The following is a 16,571-nucleotide window of genomic DNA, read 5'->3' on the forward strand; positions in this document are numbered from 1 at the left end:
CTTGAAAGAACGTATGCTGTCATAATACTGCGTGACAACTTTGTTGCGCCCTTGCAGCTGTTTGTTCAAGTTATTCAGGTGCTCTGTAACATCCACCATAAATGCAAGGTCCTGCATCCATTCTGCGGAATGAAATTCTAACACTGGTTTGCCCTTTTCTTCCATGAACTGTTCAATTTCTTCTCGTAAATCAAAGAAATGCCTCAGCACAGCACCTCAGCTTAACCATCTTACCTCAGTGTGGTATGGCAGGCCATAGATGTGGTCTTTCTCTCTGAGAAGGCTGTCAAACTGACGGTGATTCAGGCTTCTGGAACGGATGAAATTAACAGTTTGGATGACCACCTTCATGACGTTATCCATCTTTAATGACTTGCAACACAAAGCCTCCTGGTGCAAAATACAGTGAAAAGTCAAAAAATCACGTCCTCCATTTGCAGATTGCACTTTCTCTCTGAACTTTGTCACAACGCCTGCTTTTTTCCCGATCATTGAGGGCGCACCATCTGTAGCCAGGCTGACAGCGCGGGACCAGTCCACTCCGACCCTGTCCAGCGCGCCGACGAGTGCGGTAAAAATATCAGCTGCTGTCGTTGTATCTGTCATCGGCACCAACTCCACGAACTCCTCGGTGACGGTCAATGTGTCATCAACTCCGCGGATGAAAATGGCCAGTTGTGCAACATCTGTAATGTCCGTGCTTTCATCAATTGCAACCGAAAACGCAATAAATGACTTTACTTTTTGCTTCAACTGGCTGTCCAAATCCACTGAAAGATCGGAAATCCTGTCTGCAACTGTGTTTCTTGTCAGGCTGATATTTACAAAAGCCTGCCGCTTTTCAGGGCACACAATCTCCGCTGCCTTCATCATGCATGTTTTTACAAATTCACCCTCACTAAATGGTTTTGAAGCCACTGCGATTTCATTAGCAATGAGGTAGCTAGCTTTCACTGCAGCTTCACTGATGTCTCGGCTGTGAGTAAACACAGACTGCTGTTTCTTCAGACCCGCCAACAGTTCATTCACCTTCTCTCATCTCCGCTGTCCTTGAAAGTTGTCATATTTGTCGGCATGAAGACTCACATAGTGGCGACGAAGGTTATATTCTTTCAGCACTGCAACATGCTCTGAACACACCAAACATACAGCTTTCCCATTCAATTCCGTGAATAAATAGGATGACCATTTTTCTTGGAACACTCTGCGTCCACTTTTCTCTTTTTTGACAGAGACATATTGGGGCAATGAGGGTGCCAAAGCACATAATGTTAAAAGTAGAAGCCGTAATAAATATCGCGGGCAAAACAAAGTAGCTCATTGGCTGCACGTGCTTGACCTACTTGCTCTGCCCCAGTATAAACAGTTTGCTTGCTTAACACAATTGCTATTGCGCCATCCAGTGGACGCAATTGGAACAGCAGTTTATTTTATTGAAAAATTGCACTTGGCCACGCAGTCGTGGGTGAACAGGGAGTACAGGAGGGGACTAAGCACGCACCCCTGAGGGGCCCCCGTGTTGAGGATCAGCGTGGCAGATGTGTTGTTGCCTACCCTTAACACCTGGGGGGCGGCCCGTCAGGAAGTCCAGAATCCAGTTGCAGAGGGAGGTGTTTAGTCCCAGGGTCCTTAGCTTAGTGATGAGCTTTGTGGGCACTATGGTGTTAAACGCTGAGCTGTAGTCAGTGAATAACATTCTCACATACACTACCAGTCAAAAGTTTGGACACACCTACTCATTCAAGGGTTTTTCTTTATCTTTACTATTTTCTACATTGTAGAATAATAGTGAAGACATCAAAACTATTAAATAACACATATGGATTCATGTAGTAACCAAAAAAAAAGTGTTAAACAAATCAAAATGTGCTAAACGGCACCATGTGTAGCTACCTACACTGAACAGAAATATAAACGCTTGTCCACCAGAGCTGTTGCCAGAGAGCTGTTGCTTTCAACGTCGTTTTAGAGAGTTTGGCAGTAAGTGCAACCGGCCCCACAACCGCAGACTACGTGTATGGCGTAGTGTGGGCGAGCGGTTTGCTGATGTCAACGTTGTGAACAGAGTGCCCCATGGTGGCGGTGGGGTTATGGTATGGGCAGGCATAAGCTACGGACAACGAACACAATTGCATTTTATCAATGGCAATTTGAATGCACAGAGATACCGTGATGAGATCCTGAGGCCCATTGTCGTGCTATTCATCCGCCACCATCACCTCATGATTCAGCATGATAATGCACGGCCCCATGTTGCAAGGATCTGTACACAATTCCTGGAAGCTGAAAATGTCCAAGTTCTTCCATAGCCTGCATACTCAGACATGTCACCCATTGAGCATGTTTGGGATGCTCTGGATCTACGTGTACGACAGCGTGTTCCAGTTCCTACCAATATCCATTAACTTCGCACAGTCATTGAAGAGTGGGACAACATTCCACAATCAACACCCTGATCAACTCTATACGAAGGAGATGTGTCGCACCGTATGAGCTAAATGGTGGTAACACCAGATACTGACTGATTTTCTGATCCACACCCCTACTTTTTACCCCTTTTTCTCCCGAATTGGTAGTTACAGTCTTGTCCCATTGCTGCAATCCCATACGGACTCGGGAGAGGTGAAGGTCGAGAGCCATGCGTCCTCCGAAACACGAGCCCGCTAAAGCCGCACTGCTTCTTGACACACTGCTCGCTCATCCCGGAAGCCAGCCGCACCAATGTGTTGGAGGAAACACTGTACATCTGGCGACCGAAGTCAGCGTGAATGCGCCTGGCCCCCACAAGGAGTCGCTAGAGCGAAATGGGACAAGGACATCCCAGCCGGCCAAACCTTCCCCTAACCCGGACGACGCTGGGCCAATTGTGCGCCGCCTCATGGGTCTCCCGGTCGTGACACAGCCCGGGATCGAAGAGCCGAATGAAAACCCTGGCGAACACCAAAACGAACAAACGTCACAAAATATGCGCAAACTGTTTAGACTGGGAAGCATGTGAAAGGCTTTACACTATTCGACTACAAGTCCATACTCACACCTTTGTTCTTGTTCAACTTTGTTCCTCCCTTGGGAAGTGCTATTATTCTGTGGGTGCCTCTCATCCTTCTGTCTGTGGTGGAAGTGGTTCTCAGGCCGCTGTTTCTCTGCCTGCACCACCTTCCTCCGCCTCTATACGTGCAGGAGACACAAGAAGATCGTCAATGCCAGGAGGGTAGGTCAACTACCCACGCATGATGATGAGTTATCTTGCCTGAGACCTGAAGACTTGTAATAGCTCCCAGAACTATAGAGCTGAAGCCTAGGTGTGGGTCTCTGGTGTGGGCTAATGCGGCCTTGAGGCGTGTGAATGACCCTGGTTCGTATCCACATCGGTCATTGTCACAAAGTCCTGCCTTCACTTACAAACTGCAATGCTAAATGTTTCACTGACTGTGCTGATCAGGGGTGTATTCATTAGTCGGATTCCATTCATTTTCATTTGATGGTTTCCACGTGTTGCCATTCCAATCCGATAGTCTGAAGTGTTTGGCACAAGCTGCACATCTATAAATGATTAGTTCTCCCATGCTCCAAAGTGGAGTGAAGTCCACATAGTTCCTTCCAACTTCTTCTAGTCGCTTATTGTTTTTGAAGAGACACGACTGAACTACAACTTCCGTTTAAAAACAAAATTGAACTCAACAGCGTTTGGAGTAAAACGATTTCTGTTGCAAAACGTTTTGCAATGGAATCTGACTAATGAATACACTCCAGGTATCATTACTAACGTGCGGGTCATGTTTCACTATAGCTGAGGTGTGTCTGTGTGCTGATCATCATTCACACCCCTTGGCCTTTGTTGCAGATGTGCATTCAGACTCCAGGAGAAACGTCATCAGTGTCGCCTAATCCAGCTCCACTGCCAGAGCCAGAAACAGCAGAGCAACATGAACTGCTGAAGCCTGACTCACCGACAGAGAGGAGTGAATGGGTCTGAACCAGCTATGCCTGAACTATAGGGATTAATCCACCACCTGCACTGACTGCTAGCAACCCATTGTGAACTTTGAACTCTAACACCACAGGAGAGATGACTCCTGTATGTTGAATGGAGGAAGTTACGTGTATGCTACATTGCTAATCGGATATCCGATAACTTGTCAAATTTTAGCTGGAGTCAGTTGTCTTGTAGACCACTTTTCTGTGCTCAGGGCTCTGTGCAGGCCAGTCAAGTTCTTCCACACCGATCTCGACAATTTCTGTATGGACCTCGCTTTTGCACGGGGGGCACTGTCATGTTGAAACAGGAAAGGGCCTTCCCCAAACTGTTGCCACAAAGTTGGATGCACAGAATCGTCTAGAATGTCATTGTATGCTGTAGCATTAAGATTTCCCTTCACTGGAACTAAGGGGCCTAGTCCGAACCATGAAAAACAGCCCCAGACCATTATTCCTCCTCCACCAAACTTTTAAGTGTTCACTATGCATTGAGGCAGGTAGCGTTCTCCTGGCATCCGCAGAACCCAGATTTGTCCGACGGACTGCCAGATGGTGAAGCGTGATTCATTGCTCTAGAGTCCAATGGTGTCGAGCTTTACACCACTCCAGCCGAAGCTTGGCATTGCGCATGGTGATCTTAGGCTTGTGTGCAGCTGCTCGGCCATGGAAACCCATTTCATTAAGCTCCCGACGAACAGTTCTTCTGCTGACGTTGCTTCCAGAGGCAGTTTGGAACTCGGTAGTGAGTTTTGCAAGCGAGGACAGACGATTTTTACACGCTTCAGCACTTGGCGATCCCGTTCTATGAGCTTGTGTGGCCTACCACTTCGCAGCTGAGCCATTGTTGCTCCTAGACCAGTGGTTCCCAACCAGGAGTACTATGACCCCTAGGGGTACTTGGCTTATCCACAGGGGGTACTTGAGAAGACTCATGAGACCATGGGCCTACTGTTAAAATGCACATGAGGGCAGAGCAAAATTCAGTTGGTGGTACAGTAACCGAAAAAGGTAGGGAACGACTGTCCCAGACATTTCCACTTCACAATAACAGCACTTACAGTTGACTGGGGCAGCTCTAGCAGGGAAGACATTTGACAAACTGACTTGTTGGAAAGGTGGCATTCTCTGACGGTACCACGTTGAAAGAACACTGAGTTCTTCAGTAAGGCCATTCTACTGCCAATGTTTGTCTATGGAGATTGCACGGCGGTGTGCACAATTTTATACACCTGTCAGCAACGGGTGTGGCTGAAAGCCAAATCCACTAATTTCAAGGGGTGTCCACATCCAGTGCATTCAGAAAGTATTCAGACCCCTTCACTTTTTCCACAGTTACGTTACAGCCTTATTCTAAAATAGATTGAGGGGGGGGAACAAGCAATTAAATCTACACACAATACCCCTTAATGACAAGGCAAAAACAGTTTGGAATTTTTACAAAACTGAAATATGACATTTACTTAAGTATTCAGACCCTTTCAGACAGCTTTGAGTCTTCTTGAGTATGACGCTACAAGCTTGGCACACCTGTATTTGGGGAGTTTCTCCCATTCTTCTCTGCAGATCGGATGGGGAGTGTAGCTGCACAGCTATTCTCAGGTCTCTCCAGAGATGTTTGATTGGGATCACGCCCGGGCTCTGGCTGGGCCACTCAAGAACATTCAGAGACTTGTCCCGAAGCCACTCCTGCGTTGTCTTGGCTGTGTGCTTAGGGTTGTTGTCCTGTTGGAAGGTGAACCTTCACCCCAGTCTGAGGTCCTGAGCGCTCTGGAGCAGGTTTTCATCAAGGATCTCTCTCTGTACTTTGCTCCATCCATCTTTCCCTCAATCCTGACTAGTCTCCCAGTCCCTGCCGCTGAAAAACATCCCCACAGCATGATGCTGCCACCGCCATGGTTCACCGTAGGGATGGTGCCAGGTTTCCTCCAGACGTGACGCTTGGCATTCAGGCCAAAGAGTTCAATCTTGGTTTCATCAGACCAGATAATCTTGTTTCTTGGTCAGAGTCCTTTGGGTGCCTTTTGGCAAGGGTCTGAATACTTATACCTTATTTACGTTTTTATTTATTACTTTAAATACATTTGCAAAAATTTCTAAAAACCAGTTTTCGCTTTGTCATTATGGGGTATTGTGTGTAGATTGAGGAAAACTACTTAAACCATTTTAGAATAAGGCTGTAATGTAACAATGTGGACAAAGTGAAGGGGCCTGAATACATTCCGAATGCACTGTACTTTTGTATATATAGTGTATGTTAACTAAAACTTCTCTGCCACGTAAAATGAGCAACAGCAATGCTGATAACTAGCAAACTGCACCTGAAGATGTTTTTGAATTAACAATTAAATGACATTGTAGTATATCGCTGTAGATGAATAAGACTAGTAGATTCTTATTGTTTTTATTGTTTTCTAAAAGTAGTCTTATAGATTGTGTGGTCCTTCATATTTGTATGAAGTTTACAAGCACTCCTGGGAATTCATTTTTGCAGAATAAAAATCAGGTATCTACACAACACTGAATGTGTCAATTTTTGCTTGGCTAACTTTACTAAAGCATTGTGGCATTACCAAAATACTTTTGAACATCCCGTTCAAGTAAAAGAAAATCTAGGAACGCTGTTTTCATTGAAATGCTGAGATGACATGGGTCCTAAACATTCATTGGTATTTTCAGAGATCATTGTTTGGTACTAAACTACAATACATGGATGGAAGGAAGTCTTATCGCATCCTGTACTGTAGGAGCAGTATTCTATATTGCTCATCTGGGTAATACAGAATGAATACATCTTTGAGAAGTGGATCTAAATGTCATGCTTCAACTACGTTTCCAAAGGCACGGGACAAAATACACGGGTGGGGGTACAAGAGTTGCAAACATAGCCATGATAAATTAAATCCAAAAGACATAAAAAGCATAATACTTTGTGCTAGGCCTTTAATATAGACTACATAATTGTTTGAGTAAGGAGAAGTGGTTTTCATAGGATAAAAAGATTCAGAACAAAATGGGCCTAACTAAGCATACAGAAAACTGTCCTTACAAAAAAAGAAATCTCCATTTAACTTTCGGTCCTTGAACAGCAACATGTATGTGTTCTAGAAAATACATGTTTAGCCCATTCCAATTTGAAGGAGCAGGATCTGTCATTAAAATGTATAGTCCTTCAGGGATATTCTTTGCAGCAGCCAGTCAAGGTGACTGCTCTGAAAAACAGAACCATTCTGAACAGGTACGATCGCTTTAAGAGGGCTAGGAGCTCCTCACGGTGTCTTGGACTCCTCTTTTGGCCTGTTGGATAAACAGAGGGAAAATTACTCACTTGTCTTCTTTCAAACAAACATATTTATTGATGACTACCTGATACGACACCTTTAAAATGGGTGTTTGAAATGTTTGCTCACCCCTTTGTGGTTGTGTCCATTTTCTCCTCTTCTGGCACCTTTTCTTCTTTTACTTCTAGAATAACAAAGAAGCAACACAAATAATCATCCTCAAAGTCACATGTTCAATGGGACGTGGTATGTCTGATATAGAACGAAGTAATGATTGTGATACCCTTCTTCTCATCAGCTTTCTTTTCATCACCCGCTTTCTTCTCTTCTCCCTCTTTCTCTTCTTCAGTCTTTGTCCTCTTTGCTTTCTTGAAGCTGGCTGCATTTCTGCGTCCGCCCCCTTGACCCTCAGCCTCGTCCTCAGAGTCGGAGAACTCCTCGTCACATGCTATCCTCTTGTCATGGGCACGGACTGCACAAGAGCAGAAGACAGGAGTATAAGCATCTCAGTGTATGACAGTAACTCACATACACGCGCACCAACTGCCTCACACTGCATACACTGGGTAGATTACTTACTATACTTAACAAAAATAAAACTTAACATGTAAAGTGTTGGTCCCATGTTTCATGAGCTGAAATAAAAGATAACACATTTTCCAAACGCACAAAAAGCGTATTTCTTAGATTTTATGCACAAATGTGTTTTTCCCCATCCCTGTTAGTGAGCATTTCTACTTTGCCAAGATAATCTATCCACCTGACAGGTGTAGCATATCAACAAGCTGATTAAACAGCATGCTCATTACACAGGTGCACCTTGTGCTGGGGACAATAAAAAGGCCACTAAATTGTGCAGTTGTCACAACACAATGCCACAGATGTCTCAAGTTGAGGGAGTGTACATTTGGCATGCCGACTGCAGGAATGTCCACCAGAGCTTTTGCCAGAGAATGGAATGTTCATTTCTTTCCAACGTCGTTTTAGAGTTTGGCAGTACTTCCAACCGGCCTCACAACCGCAGACCACATGTATCCATGCCAGCTCAGGACCTCCACATCTGGCTTCTTCACCTGCATGATCGTCTGAGAGCAGCCACCCAGACAGCTGATGAAACTGTGGGTTTGCACAACCAAAGAATTTCTGCACAAAATGTCAGAAACCGTCTCAGGGAAGCTCATCTGCGTACTCGTCGTCCTCACCAGGGTCTTGACCTGACTACAGTACGGTGTCGTAACTGTCTTGTGGGCAAATGCTCACCTTCGATGGCCACTGACACACTGGAAAAGTGTGTTCTTCACGAATGAATCCCGTTTTCAACTGTACCGGGCATGGCAGACGTGTGGGCGAGCAGGTTTGCTGATGTCAACGTTGTGAACAGAGTGTCCCATGGTGGCGGTGGGGTTATGGTATGGGCAGGCATAAGCTACGGACAAACACAGAATAGCATTTTATCGATGGCAATTTGAATGCACAGAAATACCGTGACGAGATCTTGAGGCCCATTGTCGTGCCATTCATCTGCCGCCATCACCTCACGTTTCAGCATAATACACGGCCCCATGTCGCAAGGATCGGCACAATTCCTGGAAGCTGAAAATGTCCCAGTTATTCCATGGCCTGCATACTCAGACATGTCACCCATTGAGCACGTTTGGGATGCTCTGGATCAACGTGTACGACAGCGTGTTCCAGTTCCTGCCAATATTCAGCAACTTCGCACAGCCATTGAAGAGGAGTGGGACAACATTCCACAGGCCACAATCAACTATGTGAAGCAGATGTGTAACGTTGCATGGGGCATATGGTGGTCACACCAGATACTGACTGGTTCTGTCTGATCCATGCCGCTATCTTTTTAAAAACAGGATATCTGTGACCAACAGATGCATATCTGTATTCCCAGTCATGTGAAATCCATAGATTAGAGCCTAAGGAATTTATTTCAATTGACTGATTTCCTTATTTGAACTGTAACTCAGTAAAATCTCAAATCGTTGCATGCGTTAATATTTTTGTTCTGTGTATTTGCAAACTGGGCAAAGTACTTACTCAAGGTGTTTGCTGGGGCTGTGCATCATATCTCAATACAAAGAACTTACTGGAGATGCGTTTGTTAGGGTCTTCCTCCTCCTCGTCTCCACTGTCCTCCTGCACAGCGTCTTCTGGGATGGCCTGCATCTGAACTCCCGGGGCGTGGGGCAGCATGCGCAGGTTCTCAAACAGACGCTGCCTGAAGGGACACACAATCTACATGACATCCCCTAAACAACTATAATAGTGCCAAAAATACACTATCATATGACACATCAAGGATCATATGTATAACATAAGTGCAGTAATATGACCTTTTTGGTAAGTGAAATGACCTGATCAACATCTATAACTACACGGTCAAAAGTACGTGGACACCCCTTCAAATTAATGGATTTGGCTATTTCAGCCACACCCGTTGCTGACAGGTGTATGAAATATAGCACGCAGCAATGCAATCTCCATAGACAAATGTTGGCAGTAGAATGACCCGTACTGAAGAGCTCTGTGTTCTTTCACAGAGCTCTGGAAGAAAATGCCCCGGTCAACTGTAAGTGCTGTTATCGTAAAGTGGAAATGTCTAGGAGCAACAACGGCTCAGCCGGGAAATGGTAGGCCACACAAGCTCACAGAACGGGACCGCCGAGTGCTGAAGCGCGTAAAAATGGGATGTCCTCGGTTGCAACACTCACAACCGAGTTCCAAACTGCCTCTGGAAGAAACGTCAGCACAAGAACGGTTCTTCGCAACCTTCATGAAATGGCTTTCCATGGCCGAGCAGCTGCACACAAGCTTAAGATCACCATGCGCAATGCCAAGCGTCAGCTGGAGTGGTGTAAAGCTTGCTGCCAATGGACACTGGAGCAGTGGAAACGTGTTCTCTGGAGTGATGAATCACGCTTCACCATCTGGCAGTCAGACAGACAAATCTGGGTTTGGCGGACGCCAGGATAACGCTACCTGCCCCAATGCATAGTGAACACTTAAAAGTTTGGTGGAGGAGGAATAATGGTCTGGGGCTGTTTTTCATGGTTCGGACTAGGCCCCTTAGTTCCAGTGAAGGGAAATCTTAATGCTACAGCATACAATGACATTCTACACAATTCTGTGCTTCCAACTTTGTGGCAACAGTTTGGGGAAGGCCCTTTCCTGTTTCAGCATGACAATGCCCCCGTGCACAAAGCGAGATCCACAAAGAAATGGTTAGTTGAGATCGGCCATGTCATTTTGACCATGTAGTGTAGCTTATATAACAGTTACTTGATACTATGAACCAAATCTAGACACATTACTTCATCATTTACATTTTTAGTCATTTAGCAGACGCTCTTATCCAGAGCGACTTACATCATGACTAATACAGTATGATAGAACAGTATTTTTTCCTTATGACTCACTTGATCTTCTCCAGGTAGTCGTTGGTGTTCTGGTTGGTCATGTTAGAGGGGCTGATGTGCAGTTTGAAGTCTGGCCCAAAGTACTCAAAGTAATCATTGTATGGAAGCTCTGTGGAGAAATATTAATATTTTAACACGGTGGGCAGTGACATGTGTCTGCTTTAGTTGAAACTATCCTTAAAAACACACTCATGCCCTCTGACCTGTCAAATACAACTGTTAAGATAGTAACACTAGAAAGTAAAAGTACACAAATCAATGGTGCAGCAGGAGAGCTCACCATTGGGTATGGAGCTGTCCAGGGCCACGGCTGTCTCATAGGTCCAGCAGCGGGCCACGTTCCGGATGGTGTAGCCTCCACCACCCAGCATCAGCAGGGGCAGGTTGAAGCTCTTCATGTACTCCACACACTTAGCATGGCCTTTGATGGTGAGGTTAAAGCAGCCAAGCCTGTCTCCTGAGAGGGAGTCGGCTCCACACTGAAGAACCACTGCACTAGGCTGGTACATCTCCATCACCTTAGCCATGATCTACACACAGATATAGATGACAAGATATGGTTGGCTAAATGGAAACAAGAATAGGGTCTATCTACACTTGGGTCTGTTTGAGTTACAGGGAGGAGAGATGAGATACAGTAAAGACAAAAAAAAAAAGAGTAGACTTACAGGTTTGAATATGGCTTCGTAAGACTCGTCGTCTATCCCATCTCTCAGAGGGTAATTCACAGCATAGTACTTGCCCTTCCCGGCACCAATATCCTTGAGGAGAAATAACAGTCAGTCAACTACAAGTGTGGACAGTTTTTTAAAAACGGACCCTTAATTTACCAGGTAAGATGACTGAGAACATGTATTCTACAGCAACGACCTGGGGAAGAGTTACAGGGGGGAGGAGAGCAATGTCGACCAATAAAGACTGTAGGAAACTACAATCAACAGGCCATGAAGTTTGAATTCAACGTATCCTTTGGATGTCCTTTAATAAACAATGCCCACCAATTCTCATCCCCTGACAATATCACAAACTCACCCTCAGGTCTCCAGTGCCGGGGAAGTACTCTCCGTACTTGTGGAAGGACACGGTCATGACCCTGTCTGTGGTGTAGAACGCCTCCTCTACTCCATCTCCATGGTGGATGTCAATGTCTATGTACAGAACTCTCTGGTGGTATCTGAGAGGAGAGAAGATTCACCATTAACAGATTGAATGATCCTTCTCCTAAATGTGGTGTATCTATAGTGTCCCAATGTGAAGTTACTATTTAATTCAGTAGGCTACAACATCTACATAAACTTTCACATAAACTTCATTAAGTGCTGTGGGGCTGTTTGACTCACTTCAGTAACTCCAGAATGGCGAGCACAATGTCATTCACATAGCAGAAACCTGACGCCTCAGACTTCTTGGCGTGATGGAGGCCTCCGGCCCAGTTAATGGCAATGTCTGTCTGCTGTTTGTTTAGCTTCACAGCTCCAGCTAAAACACAGGGAAAGAGAAGCCAATCAGAGAGCATGAAACTATAGCTATATTCCTGTAATTGACAGCCCCAGAAGAGGACAAGTAAGCCAGAAAAATATTCGAACTTTCCAGGCAAAATGTGCCTCATCCAACGGGGTAGCCTACACATCAGGGTTTCCGCTAAGAAAATGTGGCGCCAGACAATGTGGCCGGGAACGTTTTAATTTGGGTGTCCACTCACGGTGCTCAGAATGACAAATCATACTTAGATGATGGTAATTCATCTTAACAGAACATGCAACTCCTGTAAGGAAGCAGCCAATAAAATGTCATTTTGAAACATTTACCAAAATGCAATTCGCGGGGAAACACCATTCTAAACACTGCACCTGATGAGAGCAGTTCCATATGTAGATGAAAATCTGTTAGAAATTTAGAAAGAGGGTGTATCTAAAGATGCAACAACTAGGATGGGTTGCTAATATGACTAGGATTGTGCCTTTGGCTTCTGGACAACGAAAGAAAGTTGATATGAAAACCAATAGAACAGGAGAGAAATGGCATAGCGGTGGGTCCAATAGGGAAGTTAATTGAAATAAACTTGCCAAAATTATATAATTACTCATGTCTATACAGAAATAAATAAAATCATTTGAAATACTTCACCAGAAAGCATGACTTGTGTGGCAATATTCCTAGCTGATTACTGAGTTGCGGCTATCAGTGAAAAGCATCTCAAATGTGTGTGAAGATAATGTGTCTTGAGTATGTTGAGACAAGAAAGGGATGGGTGTGTGGTGAAGATATAGGAGTCTCTCTCCAGAATTCAGCTGTCTCCCGCCAATTCTTGCACATTCATTGATTCATTGTGTGAATTGTTCGCCCTTTGATTGTTTATTTTGATCAATTCTCCATTACATGTCACCAGCAGTAAATGTACCGTTAATCCCCATCATTTGGTTATATTAATTTCTGTAATTTACGATTCTCATTCGCGGAGCGTAAACGTTGTTTGCAGAGTTCACAACCTTCTACACTTGTGAGAAATACTTTTTGGTTCACTTCATAACCATCATTTACAAGATTTGTCAATGTTTTCATTGTCTTTTGTTTGGAGTGCTCTATGTGCACAATGAGCATGTGTCTGGTTTCTGTCTTGATAATGTTGAGGGAGTGTGCGCACCTGAGCACGCATAGAAGTACCCGGCCTGCTGCGCAGAAATGTAGGAAAGTGCCCATTTGGGGATGTCTGATTTCTGATAGTCTTAACTCACCACATCCACCACTAATAAGTGGAGCTTCTAAGTCATTTTCTTCACCTCACACAGTAAGTCCGTATATACAGTGGGGGAAAAAAGTATCCCATTCCTCTCTCATCTTTTTAAGTGGGAGAACTTGCACAATTGGTGGCTGACTAAATACTTTTCCCCCCCACTGTGTGTGTGTGTGTGTATATATATATATTTTTTTTTACATCCATTGCGGATTATAATATTTTAAAAATTCAGTTCCTCGCAGTAGGCTATTTGAAAGATCTTTCCAACAATCTCCCCCTCGATAATCACCAAGCCTCGGGGTGAAAGAGCAATGGAAGTTATAGGCCTACTGCTACAATGGCCTATAGGCGATGAGTTCCATGCGCTCATTTCTTTAGCAGCCAATGGATCACGGTGTATCAATGTGTCCTTATGGCAGAGGCTGGTGATCTCGCATTAGTTGAAATTTAACTTTTCAAATGGTATCATTTTATTCCGATTTGTATGATTAACCACGTGACAATGATTTTAAGAAACAAACTACATTATTTAAATGAAACAGTTCCACGAAAATATGCATATGAAAATCATAACTGGCACACAGATCGGTAGAAATGGTAGGATAAATTGTAAGCTTCCCCCAACTTGAAACCCACGAGCCACCTATGATGTCATTGTAAAATAATTGCCTCCATGTTTCCATGGTTGGATTTAGCCTATAGGCTACTTTGAAGCAAGGTAAGATAATAATCATAATATTTCATAATATGAAATAAAACATCCAGGTTTCAAACAATTAAGTAGGTTTTTAAAATGCATACTGCCTCCAGCTCACATTGTTAAGTGGTGGGTGACATCCTGTTGCCTTCACTTGAATGGTGAATGGGAGGCCCGCTTCAATTACCAGTTGAAAAAACATGCGATTGCATTTATAATTGTTGCGCAATGAATGGGCGTATAAAAAGCTGAGGAGCTGCAGCAGAAATCCCACTCAAAATTACACGCTATTACACGCTGTGCGCGTCTAATAGTTGTGTTAGAGAAGATACACGCTGTGCGCGTATAATAGTTGTGTTAGAGAAGATACACGCTGTGCGCGTATAATAGTTGTGTTAGAGAAGTAAGATACACGACGACTAACAAAAATACACACGCCGATTTAATTCCACTAAAGTATGCAAATGAACCCATAGACCGGTCAAATGTATTTCCATCAATGACTAAAATGCATTATTTTGCAATGGGATTATTTTGGGGGGGTCATTTTGGCCGCCAACAGTATTATTTATCAGCTTTTCATTTTTTGTTGGCCAAAAGCCGGTACTTGCGACTAACAGAAACCCTGCTACACGTGAATATGACAGATTAACTTACCAACAGAACCTCCTGTTGAGAGCTGGCAGAACTCAAACAGGCCATCAAACACAGGGCAATCCTCTCCAACGTTAACTGTGTGGGAATTGCAGAAAATGTGTTAATACACAATCCATGAGAGCAGCAAAAACAATGACAAAGCTTTACTAGATGCTTTTCCAAAAAATATTTATCTGTGACTTTTCACTGCTCAAATGTATAGGTATATTGAGGCATGACATAATCTCTGCCCCAAACTCACATCTCTGCATCTGTTTGCTGTACTCTGACATGTTGTCTGGCCGAATGGAACGCAGGAACTTGATGTAGTCGTCACTGTGGTACTTGGTCATCTCCTCCCCATTGGCTTTGTGAGGTCGCTGTACAGAGACATGGAGAAGACCAATTACTGACACCTTACAAACCAGGCTTTACTTTTTCAACTGGGAACTATTGAGCTTGCAGGCTTTCTTCTGAGCTTACAAATCGTTTCAAGGTTTTCAACATACGTATATCTCCATCTTTCTGTAGAGACCATAGTTCAGCAAGAGGTTGTGTGTCATGCGGATACGGTGTGGCTTCATGGGGTGCCCCTGGCCATAGTAGTAATTCCCAACATCACCTTTGAATAAAGAGAGAGGAAGAAAGTGTACATCAGCACAGACATCCAATGTATGCATCATCCTAGCTTGTTGTCCAGTACAGCATAGTCTGGCTAGATTGCAAACCTTTAAAGGCAACACTGCAATAACAAACAACTTTTGCGTTGATTAATAGTAACAATTCGGACCACAACACATGCACATCTGCGGATAATGGACGGCCACTAACGTGCAAACAATCTGGCCAATGCAACGGAACTGGGTGCATTTTTTGTAGAGACTCACTATAATGGTAGCAAGCTTATTACGTCCAGGAAGTGAAATAGGTTAACGTTAGCTAGTAATAGCTAACGTTGTTGCTAGCTATTAGCTAGCTTGCTATCTTAGTGGATTCCAATGCTTGCATTGCTAGCTAATGGGTCTTGCCAGTGTGATCTGCCTTTGCCCAAACTAGCTAACTCGACGACATGAACATAGTGGACAAGTAACCTGACGTTATTACACATTGGATGATAATATTTGGCATTAGTGAAAATTTTCTGAAAGATCAATGTACAGAATTTGGAAATGCCTCGCTCTTGCACAAAGGGATGCTGCACGTTTGCACATCGGAGCTAGCTAACGTTAGCTAGCTAGCGGGCTAATCTGACCACAAATTGAACCATTTGCACCACTCTAACAAAGCACATTGTACAATTACTCAATGTAAAGGCAAATCAGTACTTACCATCATAATAGTAGCAAACTTTTTTCTTTGTTCCTTGAGAACTCAGCGCCATTTTACCTTATTTTACACCACAGACCCAGTGGGCGAAAAGCGGCAGCTGTACTTCGGAAACAGGGTGGATACAATCGGATAATTTGTAGAACGTCACTTGAACCAATCAAGTAGTAGTTTACACTGTAGAGGGGCGTTGCAGTCAGATCCCGCCACAACAAGCACGGAGTTTGGGATTTCAGGTAGGCAAACATTTTTACTTTTGCCACTTATTTGTTTACAGTCTTTTTTATGTTTTACATAACTTTTTATTGCATGAGCATCATCGACATTTTATATGTATTTCGTGTAAGAAGAAGCATCATGGCATCAACAGATAAATGAACAGAGTAGGCCTAACATTTGTGTTTTTTGTAAGGACATCATCATCCATGGATTTATAGTCTTCAAACGCATAGAACAAATATACAAAGAGAATATAGAAATATCTAAAC

General features: G+C 43.9%; 1 protein-coding gene across 1 annotated transcript; it reads right to left on the minus strand.

The window, feature by feature from the left end:
- Positions 1–6,363: 6,363 nt before the first annotated feature.
- Positions 6,364–16,213, minus strand: LOC311102384 (putative histone deacetylase 1-B). The gene is made up of 13 exons (XM_084143706.1): positions 16,087–16,213; positions 15,267–15,379; positions 15,020–15,137; positions 14,779–14,853; positions 12,028–12,166; positions 11,720–11,861; positions 11,356–11,448; positions 10,968–11,217; positions 10,688–10,796; positions 9,359–9,489; positions 7,540–7,728; positions 7,386–7,440; positions 6,364–7,272 (listed from the first exon to the last, which is right to left on the minus strand). Exons 1-13 carry the CDS (start codon positions 16,136–16,138, stop codon positions 7,245–7,247), a joined length of 1,494 nt encoding a protein of 497 aa, XP_083999832.1. The 5' UTR covers positions 16,139–16,213; the 3' UTR covers positions 6,364–7,244.
- Positions 16,214–16,571: the final 358 nt, after the last annotated feature.

Source organism: Coregonus lavaretus, assembly GCF_964263955.1.
Source record: "Coregonus lavaretus genome assembly, chromosome: 27".
NCBI classification, from domain to species: domain Eukaryota; kingdom Metazoa; phylum Chordata; class Actinopteri; order Salmoniformes; family Salmonidae; genus Coregonus; species Coregonus lavaretus.